The following is a 24,913-nucleotide window of genomic DNA, read 5'->3' as shown; positions in this document are numbered from 1 at the left end:
ACTATGTGCTGTACTATCTTCCAATATAGTGAAATCAAATCTTTTTCAAGGGTTGGGTTCCAAAGCCCATTTTTTTAAAGTTTATGTAATCATCTGAAAAACCCGCTGCCATCAAGTCAATTCTGACTTATAATGACCCTACAGGGCAGCGTAGAACTGCCCCACAGGGTTTCCAAGGAGGGGCTGGTGGATCCAAACCGCTGATCTTCTGGTTAGTAGCAGAGCTCTTAACCACTGCACCACCAGGGCTCCTTATGTAGTCACAATTAAAGTTCCTTGAAGTACTTGAATGTCCATTTATTGCAAAAATGCTTTTGTTTAAATGCTATGAAGCACTGAACATGTATTTCTGTTTCTGAAACCCTGAACAATAAAGTATAAATAAATATATACAGCCACATTATATGAAAGTACAAATGCAAAATATTTGCATGTTTAAATAAAGAAAAGAAAAAGAACACACAGGTACTGCATAGCTGAATCTGCCTTAGTCAGACATGTTTTTAATGTGATTCTGTTAAATATAAATCTGGCAAAATTAAAGGCAATTATTCTATGTAAGACAAATAAGAGTTAACAGTAATAAGGAAACATACAATATGACAGAGCAACAATTTTGAATCCACTGTCAAAAAGAGATATTTACCTTTCTGGGCTTTCATTGTCTGTTCTTCAATTTGCCTTAGACGTTCCATTAGTTCTTCCTTTTCACGTTCTATTCTTTCCTTTTCCTTTTCTGCTATTTCTCTTTTCTTCTTTTCATTCTCTAATTGTGCCCTTAAAAAGAATCACAATTGCTCTGTTACAAATTAATAAAGAGAAATATTATTCACGTAAAATCTGAGTACCGTGAATCAACTAAGAAGAAACAGTATAATATGGGTTTGTGATGGGCTGCTAACCTAAAGATCGGCAGTTTGAGCTCAGCAGCTCTGTGGAAGAAAGGCCTGGTGAACTTCTTCCATAAAGATTACAGCCAAGAAAACCCCATGGGGTTGTCATATGAGTCAGAATCGACTCAATGGCAACAGTTTTTTTTGTTTTTCATTATATTCAGTTGTGTTCAAAATATCATTTGGTTAAAAATACAGGCCTATGTTTTATATCAGAAACCCTGGTGGTGCAGTGGTTAAGTGCTATGGCTGCTAACCAAAGGGTCTGCAGTTCAAATCCGCCAGGCACTCCTTGGAAACTCTATGGGGCAGTTCTACTCTGTCCCATAGGGTTGCTATGAGTCGGAATTGACTTGACAGCACTGGGTTTGGTTTTTGGTTTTGGGTATGTTTTATATAGGAGCTCTGGTGGCGCAGTGGTTAAGCACCTGGCTGCTAACTGAAAGGTTGGCAATTAGAACTCACCCAAAGGCTCTCTGGAAGAAAAATGTGGCAGTCAGCCTCTGTAAAGATTACAGCCTTGGAAACTCTTTGGAGCAGTTCTGTTCTGTTCTATACGGTCACTATGAGTCAGAATCAACTCGATGGCAACAGGTTTGGTTTTTTTGTATGCTTAATACATATTCATATGCATATACACACAAGTGCTGGGTTATAGTGTGTTTCTTATTAAGAGGTCACAAATTTTATGCACAAAAAAGAGCTAATTGCAGTTGCCATACCAAGAAAATCCCTTCTTTAGTAGGAGCCCTCTGCTGGGAAAAAAAACAATGGCTTGATGGAGCACACAGAGGGAAGTGCCTTAAAAGTAAAAATAACCTGGAAGGGCAACAATTTTCAATCAATAAATTATTCTCAAAAAAAATTTATAAAAAGAACCTAAGTTCTGATAAATATGCAACAACACGGATGAACCCTGAAAACATTCTGCTGAGTTTAAGTCAGATAAAAAAAAGTCAGATACAAGAGGATAAATGTTGTATGATTCTACTTATATGAAATAACTAAACCCAAAAACCCAAAGAATAAAAAAAATGACAAATGCATAAATACGGAAGTTTATTAGTGGTTACCAGAGGCTGAGGAAGGGAGAATGGGGATTTATTATTTAAGGAGTACTGAGTTTCTGTTGGAGCCCTGGTGGTGCAGTGGTTAAGTGCTAGGCTGCTCACCAAAGGTCGGCAGTTTCAACCCACCAGCTGCTCCGCGGGAGAAACATATGGCATTCTGCTTCCATAAAGACTTACAGCCCTTGGAAACCCTATGGGGCCGTTCTGCTTTGTACCGTAGGGTTGCCATGAGTCGGAAGTGACTCGACAGCAATGCGTTTGGTTTGGTTGAAATGTCTGTTTGGGGTAATAGTGGTGATGGTTGCACGACATGGTGAATGCAAATATCACTGAATTGTACACTTAAAATGGCAAAATTTTACATATACATATACTACCACAATATTTATTTTTTAAAAATGAGTTATACAAGTTTAATGTCTCATTTATGCCTAGATAAAAGTTGACAAACCAGTTTTATCTCCTTTGAAAATTCTATTAGAATAACAGGTGTCTAACACTGTTTTAAGAAGATTATCATCGGAGTTCAGTGGGAAAGAGGGCCTTTATCATTTAGTTGCATCTGCCATGGCCCTGATGGGATTATTTCTTTTAAATACAGCCAAATCCATTCATTAAACATCCATCAAGAGCCTACTACAGATCAAACTCTATGTTGGGGAAGAAAAATACAAAGATAAGTAAGAAAGAAACTGTTAATCATCAAGTAATATTGTCTTAGTTAATTACATAACTATCCGTAAGTTTAATCACTGTTTAAGTCATTAATGTGAATAATTTTTTCTTTTACTAAAAAATAATCAATTGTGACTTCATCTCTGAAACTCATCTGAATATGCCTAAATGTTCCCAGAAAGACATCGCTGCCACCTGGCGTCAATTCTGGATTTTAGGCACAAAACCATGTAGTTTCTCAACCGCCACTTTCACCATAAAGCCTCTTGTGATTACGCTAAACCACTGATGTGAATACTTGTATTTAGAGTATGGGTTTGCAAACAGTCATTTTGCCCAGCTGTTCCATTTCAAAGACATAAATATTGTATCAATAAACTACAAATTTTCTGTACTAACATGCAAAAAATAAACTATTTTAGAATATCAAACTTTTTTAAAAAACTGCAAATGAGTCCAACTGCATTTTTCTTGAGTTAAAATTAAAAAGTATAATTGATATTCAGACATATTAATATCAAGTTTTTATAATAGCTAGTGTTTATTGAGCACTAGTAACTTTGCTAAATGTTACTATTTCTCACAACAACACTAACGTAGAACTATTATTTTCACATCACAGGCAAGGGAACTAAGATTTAGAAGTTCTTTGTCCAATAGTATTATTTGTCAGAAGAGGATTCAAACCCAGATTTATCTAGTTCCAAAGTGTGTGTTCTTCGTATGACATCCAGCTGTGCCCTAGAGGGACAGAGCGTCCTGAGTGATATGGGTAGACAGCCACAATACAGAAACTCTGTAACACCTATAACTGATATGTGACTATCAGACTCCAAATTGTAAACTTGAGGCTCTCAGCTTCTAAATCTGGTAACAATTTCAGCCATATGAAAATGTTCATGCATTAGAGAGTAAGTCATTATTTATGCTGGATGCAAACAACTTAAGAACAAAGACAACAGGGAAAAACAACCAATGATACATTAAGATCATACTCACTGCCAAAAGACCAGATATGAGAGCTATGGGGAGAGAATATGGTGGCCACATATACCAAGGTATTGTAGGAATGAGGCCTCCTTGTTGCCCTTTCCAACTACTGCTGTTGCCTACGAGATTCCAGCAGCACCCGCAGCATGCCTCTGCATGCCCCCCTGTATGTCTGCTGGCTACTCTGACAAGAGGCTTGACCGGAACAGTTGCCATTTTTCTCTCCCTGATCTGCAAAGCAGGGAAAAAATGAAGACTTGGCATGCCATTTCTGAAAGACTGCCAATCCCTCTGTGGCTAGAATATAAAACACCCTCTAGGCATTCAAATGAATTAAACAGTTATTGAATTCCTACAGTTAATAAATGCTTGCTAATGAAAGGCTGTAAAATTTATCCAAGAGAAGAACCAACAGATTGTTGCTGTGCCAAGAGAGAAATTTAAAGTCTTCCACTTCTGTCAAGGACTTAAGAGTAACTCAGAGTAAATACGAATGGTGCCTATTAACCCCATGCTACATGTACTAGAAACCATGCAGCAATCTTCTTTATGTGCTGGAGTGAAGAATATGATATAGGAACTGTACACAAAATAATCCCATTTAACTCATGATGGAAGGTTTTAAAGAGACAGTGGGATCTTTCAAAGGGAGGAAAAGATGACAAAAAGAGAGACTATAAAAAGTTTTGCCTCTGAGAAAGCAGATGAAAAGGCTAAGAGGCTACGATGATTAAGAATACATGAAGTTCATGCTGCATATATTCCCACACAAGTAACAAACCACATACGGGGCACAGTCACAGAGGATTCCTAGACATACCCAAACAATTTGCAGGACTGGTTTATCGGGTCAAAGGCTTGGGGCTATAGTCTTGAGGGACAACTCGGTCAATTGGTGTAACAAAGTTCACAAAGATAATGTTCCACATGCTAGTTTTCGTGATGTCTTGGTTATCTAGCGCTCCTATAACAGAAATACCACAAGTGGATGGCTTTAATAAAGGGAGGTTTATTTTCTCACAGTCCAGTAGGCTAGAAATCCGAATTCAGGGCACTGGTTCCAGAAGACTTTCTCTGTTACCTCTGGAGGAAAGTCCTTGTCATCAGTCTTCCCTTGCTTGGTCTGGGAGCATCTCAGCACAGGAACCTCAGATCAAAGGACATGCTCTGTTCTCTGGCACTGCTTTCTTGGTGGTATGAGGTCCCCATGTCTCTCCGCTTGCTTCTCTTCTTTTGTATCTCAAAAGAGATTGGCTGAAGAGACTATCTAATCTTGTAGATCTCGTCAATATAACTGCCACTTTTTTTTCTAATCTAGGTAATCCATCTCATTACATCATAGTGATAGGATTTACAACATATAGGAAAATCACATCAGGTGACAAAATGGTAGACAATCATATGATACTGGGAATCATGACCTAGCCAAGCTGGCAGATATTTTTTTGGACACAATTCAATCCATGACAGGTGAGTGGTGTCTGGGGTCTTAAAAGCTTACAAGCAGCCATCTAAGATACAACTATTGGTCTCTACTCGCAAGGAGCAAAAGAGAATGAAGGAAATCAAAGGCTCAGAGAAGAAACTAGTCCACCGGACTAACGGCTCACACAAATCACAGCCTCTTCTAAGCTGACCAGACGAACGAGGTGGTGACAGGCTACCACTACCAAACATTCTGATCAGTGACACAACAGAAGGTCCCAGACAGAATGTGAGAGAAATGTACAACAAAACTCAAATTCCTAAGAAAGGTCAGACCTACTAGACAGACCTACTAAAGGAACCCTGGAAACAATCACCCTGAAGTACACTTTGAACTTAGAATCTGCAGGTCACTTATCAGCCAAATAATAAACTGGCTTATAAAATAAACAATATCACCTGTGAGTGATGGACTCCCTTAAACAATTAACTACATGAGACCAAACGGTCAGCATTTACCCCCCAACCCCCCGAAAAAAAAGTAAAGATGAGAAGGCAAGGAAGGGAAAGGAACCTAGATCAATGGAAATAGAACAAACAGAATGTAAATAATGAGAATGCTCGCAACTGTAAAAACTGTAACCAATGGCATGGAACAATCTGTATAAAAATTGTTAAAGGGGGATCAAATTTTCTGGGTAAACTTTCACCTACAACACAGTACTATTTTTTTAAAAAGAATATATAAATATAAAGTCCAATAAAGAACTGTTTTTAAAAAGCATGTAAGACTAAAGCCAGTGTGATCCTAAGTCACATGAGAGCAGTTAAGAAAGGGCAGAGCCCAGCCAAAGTAATAATCCAACTTAACATCTTTAATGGTGAGATCAGGAATTATTACAAAGCTCCTATGCCTAAGAAAAAAATGTTCTGATTCACAGACAATTTGAAGGCAGTGATACACCTCAATTACACAAAACGTTTAAGAAAATTATGTATCATTAAACACAAACACTACAAGTGTAAGTAGCAAAATATCATCTAGCAGAGAGCCTATTTAATTACTAAATACAAATCATATTATTGTCAGTAACATTTTTTATGTATTTAAAGTTCTTTAGTTTTGGTTCTTCAGGATTTACTCTATTTCTTAGATTATTATACTGTTCTACAGAGATTTCCTTGATAAAGTTTAACTTCAGTTTGAGCTCTAAATTTTTTTCAAATAAGACATGAGGTGTAAATTAATCTAAAATCTGATTCAGGTGCTGTATTTCTGGACCCAGTAATCTGGTTCCAGGGTTGATGGGGCCTTATTAAATGTCTTTCCATTTCAAAAACTCTCAATTCAGTATATTTTTTGAAAGTCTAAAGGAACCACAGTGAAAAAGATCAGTTTTGGTAAGTTCTCCTACTCTTATCAGGTGAGTTCTACAGTATCACTGGCATTGATTCACAGGAAAATATTCAGCACATCCTTATCCTGAAAAATTAAAAAAACCTGTCCCGGCAAAACAAATAGAAAAACAGCCGACTAATACACCTCGAACCATGTCTGCCAGTGGGAAAAACAGCCGACTAATACACCTCGAACCATGAGTGTCAGTGGGAAAAACAGCCGACTAATACACCTCGAACCATGTCTGTCAGTGGAGAACAAGCATGATAACAGAAAAACACATCTGTGAAGTTATGAAAAGCTATTTCTCACAAATATGTCAAGATTTCTAACCTGAAAATTATACATCCTCATTTTAAGAGGGGATAGTGACAATACCTTCCTTCAACTTCAATACAATGAAAATAATGTAGAAACATAAATTTAGGATAATTTAAAGAAACTGAGTAGTCTTAAATTTTAGATGCCCTACTCCTATCCATCAAGAATAGAAGACTGTAAATTCCGTACCTTTCCAGCTGTTTCTGATGTTTCTCCTCCCTGGCCTGGGCCTTCATCTGCTGTACTTCAATGGTGTCAGGCTTCCTCCTTCGCATGTAGAGTTCATGGTTTCCCATACATAACGCCAAAATCCGCTTATTGATTCTTAGACGAGGTGCATAAAAAACAAAATCCTAAACATAAAGTATTCTCAATTAAAAATCTTTGTGAAGGACAGTCTCTTATACAAACTTGTACTAAGTTTCAAATGTGGTATGAATTCTAAAATCTCAATTAAAAATCTTTGTGAAGGACAGTCTCTTATAAAAACTTGTACTAAGTTTCAAATGTGGTATGAATTCTAAAATCACATTATATATAGCATAGGATGCATAAAATTTCCTAACTCCTGGGGAGTATGCCATACTTTCATATAACTGGTTCCTCACCTTTTCATGCCCCATCAGTTTTGTAAGGAGGTTAATATTCTTATCCTCTCAATCCATCACATGAAACTTATTCTTTTTTCTCCTCCAAAGGTAACTAAGAGCACCTGTTCCTAGTAAGAGGTTTGTTTTAATTTTTGCCTTTTGCCACAAATCTCAAAATTGATCTTTGCTTCATGGCTGTGGAGTTTTTTAATCTAGAAATGTTTTCCTTACCTTTTTGTCTTTTCAATAACTAACAGAGTTAAAATACTCACATACACCCGACACTAAACCAGCTGCCATCCAAGTCAATTCTGACTCATGGTAACCCCACGTGTGGTAACCCCACGTGTGGTAACCCCACACATGTCAGAGTAGCACTGTGCTCCATAGGGATATCAATGGTTGATTTTTCAGAAATAAATCAGCAGGCTTTTCTTCCTAGTCTGTCTTACTCTGATAAAACCTGTTCAGCATCAGAGCCACCCACAAGCCTCCACTGGCAAATGCGTGACAGCTGTGCTTGAGGCGCACTGGAAATCTAACCTGGGCGTCCAGCACGGAAGGCAAGAATCCTACCCCTGAACTATGACTGCCCTCATACTCGACCCTTGATGTACCAAAAAAATCTATTTAAACATACCTATCTTATATCTGAGAGCCCTAGCGGTGCAGTGGTTAAGAGATCGACTGCTAACCGAAAGGTCAGCAGTTCGAATCTACCAGCTGCTCCCTGGAAACCCTACAGTGCTGTTCTACTCTGTCCTATACGGTCACTATGACTCAGAATTGACTTGATGGCAACAAGTTTGGTTTTTCTGGCTTATCTTGTATTTTAATTTCACTTTTAGAAATTTTGAACATTAAAACAAAAGTTTAATAATTTTTATCTTGTAAAAAAAACTAACCTCAGAATAAAGGCTCAGCAATCTACTTACAAAGAAAAAAAAAAATCAGCCACTGAAAACCCTATGGAGTTGGGGCCAACTTGACGGCAACTGGTAAGCAGTTAACTGTCTTAATCATCTATTGCTTCTGTAACAGAAATACCACAAGCGTATGGCTTTAACAAAGAGAAATTTATTCTCTCACAGTCCAGGAGGCTGGAAGTCCAAATTCAGGGTGCCAGCTCCAGGGGAAGGCTTTCTCTGTCTGCTCTGGGGGAAGGTCCTTGTCATCATTCTTCCCCTGGTCTAGGAGCCTCTCAGCGCAGGGACCCGGGTCCAAAGGACATGCGTGCTCTTGCCTCTTCTTGCTTGGCGGTAACAAGGTCCCCCTGTCTCTCCACTAGCTTCTCTCTTTTATATTTCAAAAGGGATTGACTCAAGATACAATCTGATCTTGTAGATTGAGTCCTGCCTCATTAACATCACAGAGATAGGATTTACAACACACAGGTAAATCGTACCAGATCACAAAATGGTGAACAATTACATAATACTGGGAATCACGGCCTAGTCAAGTTGACACACATCTTGGGGAGACAATCCAACCTACAACAATAACCAACTAGAAAATTTTGCCAAATATCTCCTCATTAAATAGCAACAAAACTTAAAAATATCTGGAAATAAACCAAACAGTAAGAACAAACCAGCAAAGTCTTTTTGGAAAACAATTTGGTGGTATGTATCAGGCTTTTTATCAGGCTAGGTGAACCACTAGGCGAACCACAATAGGATCAGGGCTATGTACTGTTAGTCTTTTGATTCCGTTACTTTGTGACTGCAGGAGAAAAGAAGAAATATATCTAGGAATTATTTTTATACTATTTTTAACATAACTGAAAAGTAGTTATTGAGATATATGCCCCCAATCATTAATGGCTGTCAATAAATACTCCTATTGCAATAAAAGGGCAAGAGACCAGAGATTCCGTAACTTTAGAGCAGTGGGTTTTTGGTTTTTTTTTTTTTTTTTTACCTTATTTATTATGAAACATTTAATAAATGCCATGTACCTATACTTAGCTTAAAAAAAAAGTTACCTATATATTAAAAGTTCCCATATATCCCTCCTGATCCCATATTCTCCATCACATAGCCTCCACCTTGAGGTAAACACTATTCTGAATTTCATGATTATCTCCATGCATTTGTTTATATCATATATTAATCTAAGCAATATAGTATTGTTCTTCCTATTTTTTTAATTTTATAAAAGTTATTTCATACCAGAAAAAAAAACTAAAACCTTATTTCTTAAATAACCTTCATTTCATCACTGGGAAAGTTAAATTGTGGAAAGCGAATGTGCCTCAGGAACAATCCAATAAATGAACAATGTCATTTTTCAAGTAACATCACAGCAAACTGACAAATTATTTAGAGTTAATAAATTAAAACATATGGAAGATTACTTACAGGTGCCTTTTTGTCGATTGGCTTTATAACAAACTTTTTGTCATTAAATGAAATATTTCTTATTTCACTCCAAGGAAAACCAATTTTAGGTGTTAACCTTCAAAAATGAAAGCATCCCTTTATTTAAAGACAGTGAAGAATGTACAAAATTCATAACACCTTTCTGGGACCAATGTAGCTGAATGAACATTCTTAACAGTTCCAGATTCCCAAAGTGTATTCAACTTTACTCCTAATAAACATAACTCGTAACATACAGTTGGTATTATTTTTCAGGGAAAATATGAAATAAAATCACATGAAACAAAAAATAACTATTTAAAGAGTTCATAAATGTGTCATGAACCTTAAGAGCATTATAGTTATTTTCTTAAAATTACCTAGAAAAAATGAGCTGATGACCAGAGTATACAACTGGGCCTCCTGGGGTTTGTACTGGCTTTATTTAGTTTTTAGTCTAAAAATAAAGCCTTTATAACTTTTCATATGAATTACGGACATAAGTTACTGAATACAAAAAAAAAAAAATTTCCTTTCTATTTAGTTTTAAAATGTTTGGATATTTGTAAGTATAATAAAAACATTGACTTTTATATTTTAAAAGGATGAATTATATGACATGAATTATACTGCAATAAAAACATTTTTAAACACACATACACAAATGTTTGGATAAATGGAAAAGCTGGAATGAAAACTCTAAGATTATACAACAGCTGTCCTCATTTTACCACCTTATCCACAAAGATTTAAGGAATCAGACCGGAGCAAGTAATTTTGTTTTTGTTTTTCACATACTGTAGTGTTTAAGACACCCATCAAATGTATCACTCTTGTCCTAGTGACAAGAGTGACAAATGACTGAGACATCTATGCTGGCAAAAAGGTATCTTTTAATCAGGCTTCTGATAACAGCATGAATTTCTACACATTTATATTCTTATTAATTTTTAAACAGGCTAGGAACAGCAGCACAGCAAGTAATTTCTAAATAAATATTCTTTACTCAATATGCACGTTATACTGCCTTCTAATGGCCACTGGGAGAAGCCAAAGTCACACACTTCATATTATACTGCATTTATGTGCTGCTCTGAAAAACTCTACAGCAATTTCCTCACGGAATTCTCACAACGGTCTTTGGAAGTGAAGTGAGCCTGGCGGTTACACTCATTTCAGAGAGTTAGTAACTTAAGTGGGGCCACAAAGGTCATTAGTAGCAGGGCTGGTAAAAGAACCTGCGCCTTTTAAGTGGTATCCTATTTTGAGTAAAAAATAAAAAAAATTTTTTAAAAATTGGGTGAGGGGGGAATACAAGTAATAAACAGTTTTCATGTAAAAAAAAAAACTGCACAGGATAGAGAAAGCAAGTCCTCTCTGTCCACCAACCCCAACGGCATTCTGTGCTAACCCCATTTCATACTCCCCATCTTTACCTGTATTCGTATCTGTAATAGGTGCTCTAATAGAAACCAATTCAATAATTTAAAAAAGGAAAAGATTTGGTTCATGAAAATTAGTCTTGAAGACATCTTTGCTTTTCAAAATTTTCAAAATTTGAATGATATAATATTTTAACATTTTTTGTAAACTTAAAGTGTTGGGATAAAAATTAGTAAAATGCTCTCTTTTGGAGTCATTGTATATGCTGAATCACGATGCCCCTGGGGTTTCCATATATGCTTACAAATATTTATTTTATTAAATATATGTAATAATGAAAATGAAAGTCCTGGAGCCAAACCAGAAGGAGGCATTACTGGCAAACTTGGGTGACTACGTAGCACGGTAAATAAATTAAAGAAAGGTGTAAGCCAACTGTAGCTATCATTCCTGAGAAGTGCTGTAAGAGCTTGATGTGTTTTATATAAATCTAAAAATATGTAATCAATTTCAAAATATACTTACATTTTTTACCACGCATAATACAGGGATATTCTACTTTATGCATATCAATAAACAGTCAAAATAATTCCTATACATAACATAAATTTTCCAAAAAGTATTATGAAATATAATAAATAATACATCTATTATTTTCATTCTCCTGGTGCTCCTAATTTCTTATATAACTAAAATTTCAACCTATTTGCCAGGCATAACAACATTTAAGGAATCATTCTTTACCTATTGAGGGAACAAATTTTAAGCTACTGGACATAGAGGAACTCATGAAGCACACTTCAGATAAAAACGAATCATTCTATTTGATATATTTATCAAATGAGAAAACTCTGAAACTGTTAAGATGCTGAGAAAATGAAACTACGATATCTAAAAGTCTATGCAGCATTACTAATCTTTTTTCATTTTAAAAAGCAGCAGTAAGGTAATCAAGCCAAAAAACAACTTTTACAAATGAGACTGAAGATTAAAGTCATTTAGACCACTGAATAATGACTAGTTCACTATGCAATTAAGTTACTTACTTGTCATCATGCTCATAAATATTCAGACCCAAAGCATCAACACCTAGCCACAATTCAGTTCCCTTTTTATTTTTTATTTCAAAATAGTTGACTCCATACATTTCTAGATCTTGTGCAATCTTCAGGTATTCCATCATAGAATCTTCCCTGTTGAAATAAAATAATTACTCTGTATTTAAGTAAGATTATCTAATACTGAATTGAAATTTTAAAATCCCTTAGATTAAAATTTGGTGTATTTATTGTGTTTATTCACATAAATAGAATAATCTTTTGGGGATGATAGAGTGCCAAATTTTATAAAATAAAAATACTTTAATTTGAGGACATACACAAAAAAATTAGCCACTCAAATACCTTAGCATTCCTCTGTGTTCTTCATGCCAGTTCTGTATTCTTTCTTCCCACTGTTCTTTTGTCAGTTTGTGCTGTTCCAAAACACTACAAGGAAAAAAGAAAAAACCTATGAAAATGTCGCTATGATTCAGAATCAACAGTCTTTTAGAAATCCAGGAATCTTCCTGTATCCTGACTATGGTGGTTGTTGCATGAACCTATATACGATAAAATTGCACAGAACTTCATAAAAAAGAAAACTAACAAAGCAGTTCCCATCAAGTCAATTCTGACTCATGGCTCTGGGCAGGTGTGAACGACCAACCATGCAGTTAATAGTCAGCACTTAACCATTTGTACCACCTAGGGACTCAGAGAACTAAATACATATACACGAATGAGTGCATGTAAAACTCGTGAAACCTGAATAAAATGGGTAGATTGTATCTATGTCGACACGCTGGTTTTGAGACTGTACTTACATACCCATGCAAGATGTTACCACGGGGGAAGGCTGGGAGAAGAATATGTGAGATCTCTCTATTATTCCTACGAATGCATGTGAATCTGCAATTATCCCAAAATAAAAAAGATTCTAGGATTCTTAAATTATTTTAAATAATATATGCTTTAAAAAGTTATTATTATATTAAAAAAAACACACACACACACACACCAAACCCGTTGTGGCTGAGTCGATTCCGACTCACAGAGACCCTATAGGACAAAGAAGAACTACCCCCGCAGGGTTTCCAAGGAGCAGGCTGGTGGATTTGAACTCCCAACCTTTTGGTTAGCAGCCAAATGCTTAACCACTGTGCCACCAGGGCTCCTATTATTGTATGGATTATTTAAAAAAAAAAAAAAAGTTGTTATTATACAGACATTATATCAAATGTTTCAAATAAATTACTGGGCAAAAAAAAAAAAAAAAGAGGGGGCATTCATATGTTAATAGAAAATTAGAGTCCTGATTAAAAAAATCAGACTTTTGGGCTCTTCCTTTATGTATTTGCTTTTTTGCTATTAATTTTATTGCTTTATATAGGTAATACAGTGAAGTCTACAGTTAAACTTGCAAAAGCCAAAATGTGCGTAAGGCATACATTTCTCAGGGAAGGAAAGGTCAAATATTTTCCATTAAGAGAGCAATAAAAAAGTGGTTAAGACTGCACCTTGTCAAAGGTGCAAAATTAGCAAGATCCGGAAAAACAAGGCAGTCCAGTCAAGTTCGGGCTCTCCCAGGTTTCACTGTATAAACGTATGATCTTATTTTCCACAACTAATATTTTAACACCAAAGCAGTAAAGTCAGGACGCGTAAAAGTATTATTTATCTACTATGCATACTATGGAGCTGTGGAGCGGAATGGTTAAGAGCTCGACTGCTAACCAAAAGGTCGGCAGTTCGAATCCTTCAGCCGCTCTGTGGAAACTCTACGGGGTAGTTCTCCTCTATCATACAGGGTCACTGAAAGAGTGGGAACCAACTTGACGGGACCTAACAACAAGAAGCATACTATAAATTATGTACACCTGCTGCTGTTGTTAGGAGCTGTCCAATTGGTTCCAATTCATAGCAACCCTATGTTCAACAGAACAAAACACTGCCCAGTCTTGAGCCATCCTCACAATTGTTCTTATGCTTGAGCCCACTGTTGCAGCCCCTGTGTCACTCCATGTCCTTGAAGGTTTTCCTCTTTTTCATTGACCCTCTACTTTAAGAAGCATGATGTCCTTTCTCCAGGGACTGATCTCTCCTGACAACATGCCCAAAGTATGTGTGACGTAGTCTTGCCATCCTCGCTTCTAAGGAGCATTCTGGTTGTACTTCTTCCAAGACACATTTGTTCCTTCTTTTGGCAGTCCATGGTATGTTCAATGTTCTTCGCTAACACCACAATTCAAAGGCCTCAATTCTTCTGTCTTCTTATTCACTGTCCAGCTTTCACATGCATATGAGGTGACTGAAAATACCATGGCTTGGTTCAGGTGCACCTTAGTCCTCAAGGTGACATCTTTGCTTTTCCACATTTTAAAGAGGTCTTTTGCAGCCCATTTGCCCAACGCAATGCGTCTTTTGATTTCCTGACTGCTGCTTCCATGAGTGTCAATTGCGGATCCAAGTAAAATGAAATCCTTGACAACCTCAACATTTTCTCCGTTTATCATGATACTGCTTATTGCTCCACTCGTGAGGATTTTTGTTTTCGTTACGCTGAGGTGTAATCCATATTGAAGACTGTGGTCTTTGATCTTCACCAATAAGTGCTTCAAGTCCTCTTCACTTTCAGCAAGCAAGGTTGTGTCATCTGCATAACTCAAGTTGTTAATGAGTCTTACTCCAATCCTAATGCTCCGTTCTTCTTCATATAGTCCAGCTTCTCAGATTATTTGCCAGCATACAGATTGAATAGGTATGGTGAAAGGACACAACCCTGACACACACCTTTCCTGACTTTAAACAGCTTATATACATTATCATATATACTTGTGTTTCAGAGGGAAAGAAGACAAATCATTTTGTTCACAACTATATGCTCAGTGCCAGTACTAAAATGGTCTCAAAAACTTTAGAGTGAATAAATGAAGGAAAATACTGCAATTCTCCTCTATCTTATAAAACATCTTCATAAAACTTATAAAATTTTTATGAAACAGAACACAGAAAAACAATTGAAAGAATTAACAAGACCAAAAGCTGGTTCTTTGAAAAAAAATCAACAAAATTGATAAACTACTGGCCAAACTGACAAAAGAAAAACAGCAGAGGAAGCAAATAACCCGAATAAGAAATGAGATGGGCGATATTAGAACAGACCCAACTGAAATTAAAAGAATCGTATCAGATTACTATGAAAAATTGTACTCTAACAAATTTAAAACCTAGAAGAAATGGATGAATTCCTAGAAACACACTACCTACCTAAACTGACACAAACAGAGGTAGAACAACTAAATAGATCCTTAACAAAAGAAGAGATTGAAAAGGTAATCAAAAAACTCCCAAGAAAAAAAAAGCCCTGCTCCTGAAGGCTTCACTGCAGAGTTCTACCAAACTTTCAGAGAAGAGTTAACACCACAACTATTAAAGGTATTTCAGAGCATACAAAAGGGCGGAGTACTACCAAACTCATTCTATGAAGCCACCATATCCCTGATACCAAAATCGGGTAAAGACACCACAAAAAAAGAAAATTAGAGACCTATATCCCTCATGAACGTAGAAGCAAAAATCCTCAACAAAAATCTAGCCAATAGACTTCAACAACATATCGAAAACATAATTCACTATGACCAAGTGGGATTTATACCAGGTATGCAGGGATGGTTCAACATTAGAAAAACAATTAATATAATCTACCACATAAATTTTTTTTACCACACAAATAAAGCAAAAGAATCACGATTTTATCAATTAATGCATAAATGGCATTTGACAAAGTTCAACACCCATTCATGATAAAAACTCTCAGCAAAATAGGAATTGAAGGAAAATTCCTCAACATAATAAAGGGCATTTATACAAAACCAACAGCCAACATCACCCTAAATGGAGAGAGCCTGAAAGCATTCCCCATGAGATCGGGAACCAGACAAGGATGCCCTTTATCACCACTCTTATTCAACATTGTATTGGAGGTCCTAGCCAGAGCAATTAGGCTAGATAATGAAATAAAGGGCATCCAGATTGGCAAGGAAGAAGTAAAATTATCTCTATTCGCAGATGACATGATCTTATACACAGAAAACCCTAAGGAATCCTTAAGAAAACTACCGAACTAATAGAAGAGTTCAGCAGAGTATCGGGATACAAGATAAACATACAAAAATCAGCTATATTCCTCTACACCAACAAAAAGAACACCGAAGAGGAAATCACCAAATCAATGCCATTTACAGTAGCCCCCAAGAAGATAAAATACTTAGGAATAAATCTTACCAGAGATGTAAAAGACTTACACAAAGAAAACTATAATACACTTCTGCAAGAAACCAAAAGGGACTTACATAAGTGGAAAACATACCCTTGCTCATGGACAGGAAGACTTAACATTATAAAAAATGTCTATTCCACCAAAAGCGATCTCTACATTTAATGCAATTCCGATCCAAATTCCAATGACATTCTTTAATGAGATAGAGAAATAAAGCACCAATTTCATATGGAAGGGAAAGAGGCCCCAGATGAGTAAGGTATTACTGAAAAAGAACAAAGTGGGAGGCCTTACTTTACCTGATTTTAGAACCCATTATGCCGCCACAGTAGTCAAAACAGCCTGGTACTGGTACAACAACAGATACATAGACCAATGGAACAGAACTGAGAATCCAGACATGAATCCATCCACATATGAGCAGCTGATATTTGACAAAGGCCCCAAAACAGTTCAATGGGGGAAAAGACAGTCTTTCTAACAAATGGTGCTGGCATAACTGGATATCCATCTGCAAAAAAAATGAAACAAGACCCATACCTCACTCCATGCACAAAAACGAGCTCGAAATGGATCAAAGACCTAAATACAAAATCTAAAACAATAAAGATCATGGAAGAAAAAATACAGACAACGTTAGGAGCCCTAATACATGGCATGAACAGTATACAAAACACTATTAAGAACGAAGAAGAAAAACTAGGTAACTGGGAGCTCCTAAAAATCAAACACCTATGCTCATCCAAAGACCTCACCAGAAGAGTAAAAAGACTACCTACAGACTGGGAAAAAGTTTTTAGCTATGACATTTCCGATCAGCACTTGATCGCTACAATCTACATGCTACTGCAAAAACTCAACTACAAAAAGACAAATAACCCAGTTAACAAATGGGCAAAATGTATGAACAGACACTTAACTAAAGAAGACATTCAGGTAGCTAACAGATACATGAGGAAATGCTCACGATCATTAGCCATTAGAGAAATGCAAATCAAAACTACAATGACATGCCATCTCACTCCAACACACCTGGCATTAATCCAAAAAACACAAAATCATAAATGTTGGAGAGGCTGTGGAGAGACTGGAACACTTCTACACTGCTGGTGGGAATGCAAAATGGTACAACCACTTTGGAAATAGATTTGGTGCTTCCTTTAAAAGCTAGACATAGAACCACCATACCATCCAGCAATCCCACTCCTCGGAATATATCCTAGAGAAATAATAGCCTTTACACAAACAGATATATGCACAGCCATGTTCACTGCAGCACTGTTTACAATAGCAAAAAGATGGAAGCAACCAAGCTGCCCATCAACAGATGAATGGATAAATAAATTATGGTATATTCACAGAATGCAATTCTACGCATCGATAAAGAACAGTGAGGAATCTGTGAAACATTTCTTAACATGGAGGAACCTGGAAGGCATCATGGTGAGTGAAATTAGTCAGTTGCAAAAGGACAAATACTACATAAGACCACTATTATAAGATCTTGAGAAACAGTTTAAACTGAGAAAACACTCTTTTTTGGTTACAATAGGGGGGAGGGAAGAAAGGTGGGAGAGGAGCATTCACTAATTAGCCAGTAGATAAGACCTACTTTAGGTGAAGGGAAAGACAACACGCAATACAGGGGAGGTCAGCACAACGGGACTAAACCAAAAACAAAGAAGTTTCCTGAATAAACTGAATGCTTCGAAGGCCAGCATGGCAGGGGCAGGGCTTTGGGGATCATGGTTTCAGGGGGCATCTAAGTCAAACGGCATAATAAAATCTATAAAGAAAACATTCTGCATCCCACTTCTGCGCCCCACTTTGAAGAGTGGTGTCTGGGGTCTTAAACGCTAGCAAGCGGCCATCTAAGATGCATCAATGAGTCTCAACCCACCCGGATCAAAGGAGAATGAAGAACACCAAGGGCACAATGTAATTACGAGCCCAAGAGACAGAAAGGGCCACATGAACCAGAGACAGGGTGCCCGGCTACAACCGATGACTGTCCTGACAGGGAGTACAACAGAGAACCCCTGAGGGAGCAGGAGAGCAGTGGGATGCAGATCCCAAATTCTCATAAAAAGACCAGAGTTAATGGTCTGACTGAGACTAGAGGGACCCCGGTGGTCATAGCCCCCAGACCTTCTGTTGGCCCAGGCAGGACTGGAACCATTCCCGAAGCCAACTCTTCAGACATGGATTGGACTGGACAATGGGTTGGAGAGGGATGCTGGAGAGGAGTGAGCTTCTTGGATCAGGTGGACACTTGAGACAATGTTGGCATCTCCTGCCTGGAGGGGAGATGAGAGGGTAGAGGGGGTTAGGAGCTGGCAAAATGGACATGAAAAGATAGAGTGGAGGGAGGTAGCGGGCTGTATCATTAAAAAAAAATTTTTTTTTAATGATACAGCCCGCTACCTCCTAATTTGGAATATGTAGCAAGGTGTATATATATTTTTATGTAAGAGACTTATCTAGCAAGGTGTATATAGGTTTTAATGTGAGAGACTGACTTAATTTGTAAACTTTCACTTAAAGTACAATAAAAATTAAAAAAAAAAAACCTATAAAATTTTTATCTAAAAACCCATCTCCCTGCCACTAATTTTATTCTTTTTCAGGACTGAACATCTTTCAAGGACTGTCCATACTGACTCTTTCATTTCCATACCAGGCATCTAACTGCCCCAAACTGCAATCTGGCTTTAATGCCCAAAACTCTACTGAAGCTGCTGTTTAAGGTCACCAACAATGTCCTTATTGTGAAAGCCAACAGACACTTCAGTTCTTCTCCTACTCAATCTCTTTGTACCATTTGATGCTGCGGATCGATCTCTGCTTAAGTCATTCTTTCACCATGGCATAACACTCCTCCTCTAATATTCTTAACTCTCTGGTCGTTTTTGCTCAGTGCATTTTATAGACGCCTCTTCCTCTGTACTTAAAAGCTGATGTCCAAAAAGGTCTGTCCCAGGCCTTTTTCTCTTTCTGTATGTACTTTCAGGCACCCTGGTGGCACAGTGGGTAAGCGCTCGCTGCTAACCGAAAGGTTGGCAGTTAGAACCAACCAGCCGCTCCACAACAGAAAGACACAGAAGTCTGCTTCCATAAAGATTTACAGCCTTGGAAACCCTAAGGGGCAGTTCTACTCTGTCCTATAGGATTTTTAGGAGTTGAATTCGACTTGACAGCAATGGGTTTGGTTTTTTGTCGTATATGTGCTTTCAGGCCCATCTCTTTCATCCTTATGGGTTAATTAGCATCTATTTGCTGAACACTGCCCAAACTGTACCTATAGTCCAGACTGGTCTCCCAGATCCGGGCCCACATATCCAAATGAATACTAGATTCTCTCTTGGTTATACCACAAATATTTCAAACTCAAGAGGTTCAAAACTGAATCCACTCTCATGCCAAGTATATTCCTTCTCCTGTATTCTTTATCTTGGTAAAAGGTATTACCAACCACCCAGATGCCCAAGTCAGAAACGTGGCATGTAAAACTTCAGGTTTATCTAGTTCTTTTTAAAGGACAGAAATATCATCTGGTGGAACTGATTATCCCTATCACCAAAGAGCTAAACTACTGTGCGAGAATAGTCTGCTCACGTGAATTTTTCAAAGCTGGAGTTAAACATCCATCAAAATCGAATTATTTTTGTTTGATTTATGATCGAGCATCAGATAACCTTTTGATTACTGATTTTACCCCAGGTGCTGAGACACTGAGAAAGAGAATGCTATGTACCATAAATAGAAAATGCCAATCACTGTGAAGGTATTTTCTCCATTCTATACCAAAAATTAGTATTCTAACTGCAGTTAAATGAGTTCCTTTATGTGGCCTTGGTTCTTTGAAAAAATAGCTTGAGATCCTGATTTTTGCCCTAAGCCCTGAGAATTTACCTTTACCCTAATTTTCTACCCCAGAGGGGTTGTTACACTTTCTGGGAAAGGTACAAACAACTTGGTTGGATACTTTTTGTCTGGTCCGGAGAAGTTTGTGGATATATGCGGCCAACCCCACAGAGGATTTTTTCAGACAGAAAGCAGCAGGAAGAGAAGTAAAAGGAAGAAGACAGAAGAAGAGAGGGCAAGGAACCTCCTAAAAGAACTGTAACACACAGGTCAAGAACTGTAACACCAAAGATAGCAAGAGGCCCAGAAGGGGCCCTGTGGCAGAGTCAGCAGCAACAGGCCTAGAAGGGCCCTGTAGCAGAGTCGGTGGTGACAGACAGCAGGGCCAAGAGGAGCCTGTCCTGAGGTGGCTGAAAAGAGGTCTGTACGACTGAGAGGAGCTAAGACAGCTGTCTTGCAATGGAGGGAGAGGTGTGCTCTCTACTTTGGGGGAGCCTTCCAGACTCTGCCTATATGTTTCCTGATCCCGACCCTACACTGTACCTGTTGATCCTGATCCTGAGTTGTACCCTGTTACTCCCTCAATAAACCACTTAACCGTTAAGTATCATCTGTGAGTTCTGTGTAGTCGCTGCAATGGATTATTGAACCCAGAAGAGAAGTAGAGAGTGCCGTGGGAGAGATGGCTGGTGTCAGAATTGGTAAAAAGAGTTGGAGAATGGAGCTATGTTTGATCTCCACCTCACAGAGATTAGCCTCGGGCTGACGACCTTGATTCACATTATCCCCCGTGAAGTTAGATGGGTTCTGACGATGCTAACACTATCTAGATTTTACGAGTTGGAATTGACTTGATGACAATGGGTTTGGGTTTGTTTTTGTTTTTTTGTATTAATCAGTATCTTTTAAGCTTAGATAGCCTGAATCAGACTCCCCAGAGACTATCAACTCTGGAAGAACAACTGAGTTTCTGGATTTAAAAAGTGGAAGACAAAATATTGAAGACATGCATACTACCTACCATAAGACTCTAACTAAAGCAGTTCAGTTACCTCCCTTCTTTTTAAATAGCGTGGGTGAAAGAATATATGTATTTAAAATAAAGGAATTGTGTAATGAAGAAAACCAAAAACAAAAGGGAAAGATTAGTCCAAAGGACTAATGGACCGTAACTACCACAGCCTCAACCAGACTGAATCCAGTATAACTAGATGGTACCCAGCTACCACCACCAACTGCTCTGACAGGGATCACAACAGAGCGTCCCGGAGCTGGAGAACAATGGAGAACAAAATTCTAGCTCACAAAAGAAGACCAGACTTACAAGTCTGACAGAGACTGGAGAAACCCCAAGAGTATGGCCCCTAGACACCTTTTTTTAACTCAGTACTAAAGTCACTCCTGAGGTTCACCCTTCAGCCAAAGATCAGGCAGGCACACAAAATAAAACAAGACTAAATGGGCACACTGCCCAGATGCAAGGACGAGAAGGCAGGAGGAGACAGGAAAGCTGGTAATGGGGAACCCAAAGTCCAGAAGGGGAGAGTGTTGACATGTGATCGGGTTGGCAACCAATGTCACAAAATGGTATACATATTGTTTAATGAGAAACTAATTTGCTCTATAAACCTTCATTTAAAGTATGATAAAAAAATAAAAATGAAATATATAGAAAACTTCAAAAAAAAAGTATTTAAGTCTGATTCCAGTTTAAAAAGTTTTTTTTAAATCACATGACTACTGTCATCACTTCATCTAGCCTCAACAAAACCACGAATGATCTACTACTGAAAGAACAACTGTGTTGTACCCGTTGAGATAAGCATGCCTATTCTTTTATGAACAGTTAAGATATCTTTCAGGTCATTCTGATTATACATAACATTCACTTTGTGTAATGACTTTAAAATCTAACTTGCTGTGCATTTTACTGTATATAAATTATAACTCAATTAAAAATAAAAAGTAATCCTTGACCGAAATGAAATTCTACTGTTCCAGTCCATCTATTACTCAAGTCAATGCTTAAAAATCTGAGACAAAGGCGGGGCCAAGATGGCTGACTACGTAGAACTACTGCAGATCCCTCTTGCAACAGAGACTCAGAAAAACAAGTGAATCGATCACCTACATGACAATCGACGAACCCTGACCATCAAACAGAACTAAGGAGTTGACTTGAGTGACGGGAGCAAAAAACCCCGCGGTGAAGTGGTGACCGCTTCTGGAATCGGCGTCCCCCGCCACAGCCTTGAGCCCTCGTGGTTCTCTGGTGCCAGAGTGGTTGGGCTGATCACAGCTTACTGAGATGGGGCAAGCATGGGAAACAGCCCTAACCTCTAACCCCTGGAGCAACCTCAGCAGAGACTCAGAAAGTGCAAGTAGGCTGCACACTGACACGGCTGACAGGAGAACGAGAACCCACGGGGAAGCAGCGACTGTTTTCAGAGCCTGAAGCCAGTGTCCCAGTCAGAAAACCTTGGCACTGGGCTTTGGACTAAGCGCTGAGATCATCATGGCTTCCTAAGATGGCACAAGCACCGGATACAGCCCTAAACCCCTGGAGTAACCTTGGCCTGAAACCTAGCCGGCGCACGCAGGCTACACACTGACACGGCTGACAGGAGAAGGAGAAATCATGGGGGAGCAGTGACTGCTTTTGGAGCCTGAAGCACAGCGTCCCAGCCAGAAAACCTTGGTGCTGGGCTTTGGACTAGGAGAGGAGGAGCTGATCATGGCTTCCTGAGACTGCACAAGCAGGGGACGCAGGCCTGACCCTCGGGAGCAATCTTGACCCAGCCAGCACACACAGGCTAGTGCCCATCTGGAGTATCAGATAAAACAGTCATCACCAAGCAAGATAAGTAACTTTGTCTATTTTGTCTAGTTACTCTCTCCTATCTATTTGATCCCTTCCCTCCTTGCCCCAGGCGGCTTCATTAACATTGGAATTTCTTGGGCCAGGGAGTGAAGTGCTGGGCGGGGGGAGGGGGGTTCTAACCCATTCTCCTGGACTGAAAGAAGCAGCACGTAACAATCCAGGAGAGAAAAATCCTTCCCTGACCTCCCACCAGCTCCAGCCAAGCAAAAGAGATCTACAGTCTCTGGCTTTCATCCCTACAGGGAGCCAGGTGGCTATTATAATGCAAAGGCAATTCTGATAGACATCTGACTGTAACTGTTTTAGCTAAACAGTGGAAAGACAAGTTTTGGCGGTCTGATACCTGTCTATTAAACAGAGCTCTCACTGATCCACTGCAGGGAACTGAGGGCTAAAGTTCCACCCACACCACCTAGCCACCAGCTAACGGGGTCTGAGGATACTGGCGCCTACCAATCTTTAGAGGTACATGCACTGGGTGCCTAAGGTACAGCAGCAGAGCCCACTCACCAAGACGCTCTGGGAATAAGACACTCCTACCTCGCTGGCACATGGCGGAAGGCTGTCAGCATCCTGCCCTCGAAGTGTGACCTCCTGCCGCTACTAAAATCTGGTGAATACAACCATCACCATTACTCCTCTAAGTTAATAGTTGACAGCCTACACCACACACTAGGTGACCCACAATCAGCACACCGAAACTAATTCTATTCAAGAATAGTGAATGGACTCATAGGCTCATATACCAGGTAACAGCTCAAACCAGCTGGAAATAGGACATAAGTGATTCATAGGCTACAACAATCAAGACAGCACAATCTAGTAGCCCATCTGGGTATACTGAAACAAAACAAAACAAGAAGATAAGACTCAGTGAGCAAATATAAAATAAATCATTACAATACCTTATAGATGGCTCGGAGACAGCAGTCGATATCAAATCACATAAAGAAGCAGACCATGATTGCTTCTACAAATCCCCAAATTAAAGAATCAAAATCTTTCCCAAATGAAGATACAATCCTGGAATTGCCAGATGTAGAATATAAAAAACTAATATACAGAATGCTTCAAGACATGAGGGATGACCTCAGAAATGAAATAAGGCAATCTACAGAAAAGGCCAAGGAACACACTGATAAAGCAGTGGAAGAAATAAAAAAGATTATTCAAGAACACAGTGGAAAAATTAATAAGCTGCAAGAATCCACAGAGAGACAGCATTCAGATATCCAAAAGATTAACAATAAAATTACAGAATTAGACACCTCAACAGAAAGTCAGAGGAGCAGAATCAAGGGACTGGAATGCAGAGTGGGGGAGGGGGAGGATAAGGCAATTGATATCAATATAACTGAAGAAAAATCAGATAAAAGAATTGAAGAAACCTTAAGAATCATGTGAGACTCTATCAAGAAGAATAACGTGAGTGATTGAAGTTCCAGAACAGGGAGGGATAACAGAAAATACAGAGAGAACAGTTGAAAGATCTGTTGGCAGAAAACTTCCCTGGCATCGTGAAAGATTAAAGGATATCTATACAAGATGCTCACTGAACACCATACAAGACAGATCCCAAAAGAAAATCACCAAGGCATATTATCATCAAACTTGGCAAAACCAAAGATAAAGAGAATACTTAAAAAGCAGCCAGGCTGCGGAGAGATTGGAACTCTTATACACTGCTGGTGGGAATGTAAAATGGTACAACCACTTCGGAAATCTATCTGGCATTATCTTAAA

The 24,913-nt window shown here is 38.4% G+C and overlaps 1 protein-coding gene across 4 annotated transcripts in view; it reads right to left on the bottom strand.

The window, feature by feature from the left end:
• RDX (radixin) overlaps positions 1-24,913 on the bottom strand; it is a 104,589-nt gene that overhangs the window by 39,440 nt on the left and 40,236 nt on the right. For all 4 annotated transcript variants that reach the window (XM_049889344.1, XM_049889346.1, XM_049889342.1 and 1 more), the window contains exons 6-10: positions 12,510-12,593; positions 12,153-12,299; positions 9,724-9,820; positions 6,963-7,126; positions 647-777 (exon numbers count right to left, since the gene is read on the bottom strand). In XM_049889344.1, the coding sequence (XP_049745301.1) occupies positions 647-777; positions 6,963-7,126; positions 9,724-9,820; positions 12,153-12,299; positions 12,510-12,593 (623 nt within the window). The remainder of the gene's footprint in view (positions 1-646; positions 778-6,962; positions 7,127-9,723; positions 9,821-12,152; positions 12,300-12,509; positions 12,594-24,913) is intronic.

Source organism: Elephas maximus, chromosome 7 (genome assembly GCF_024166365.1).
Source record: "Elephas maximus indicus isolate mEleMax1 chromosome 7, mEleMax1 primary haplotype, whole genome shotgun sequence".
Classification (NCBI taxonomy): Eukaryota; Metazoa; Chordata; class Mammalia; order Proboscidea; family Elephantidae; genus Elephas; species Elephas maximus.
This window is presented reverse-complemented; position numbering and strand designations above follow the sequence as displayed.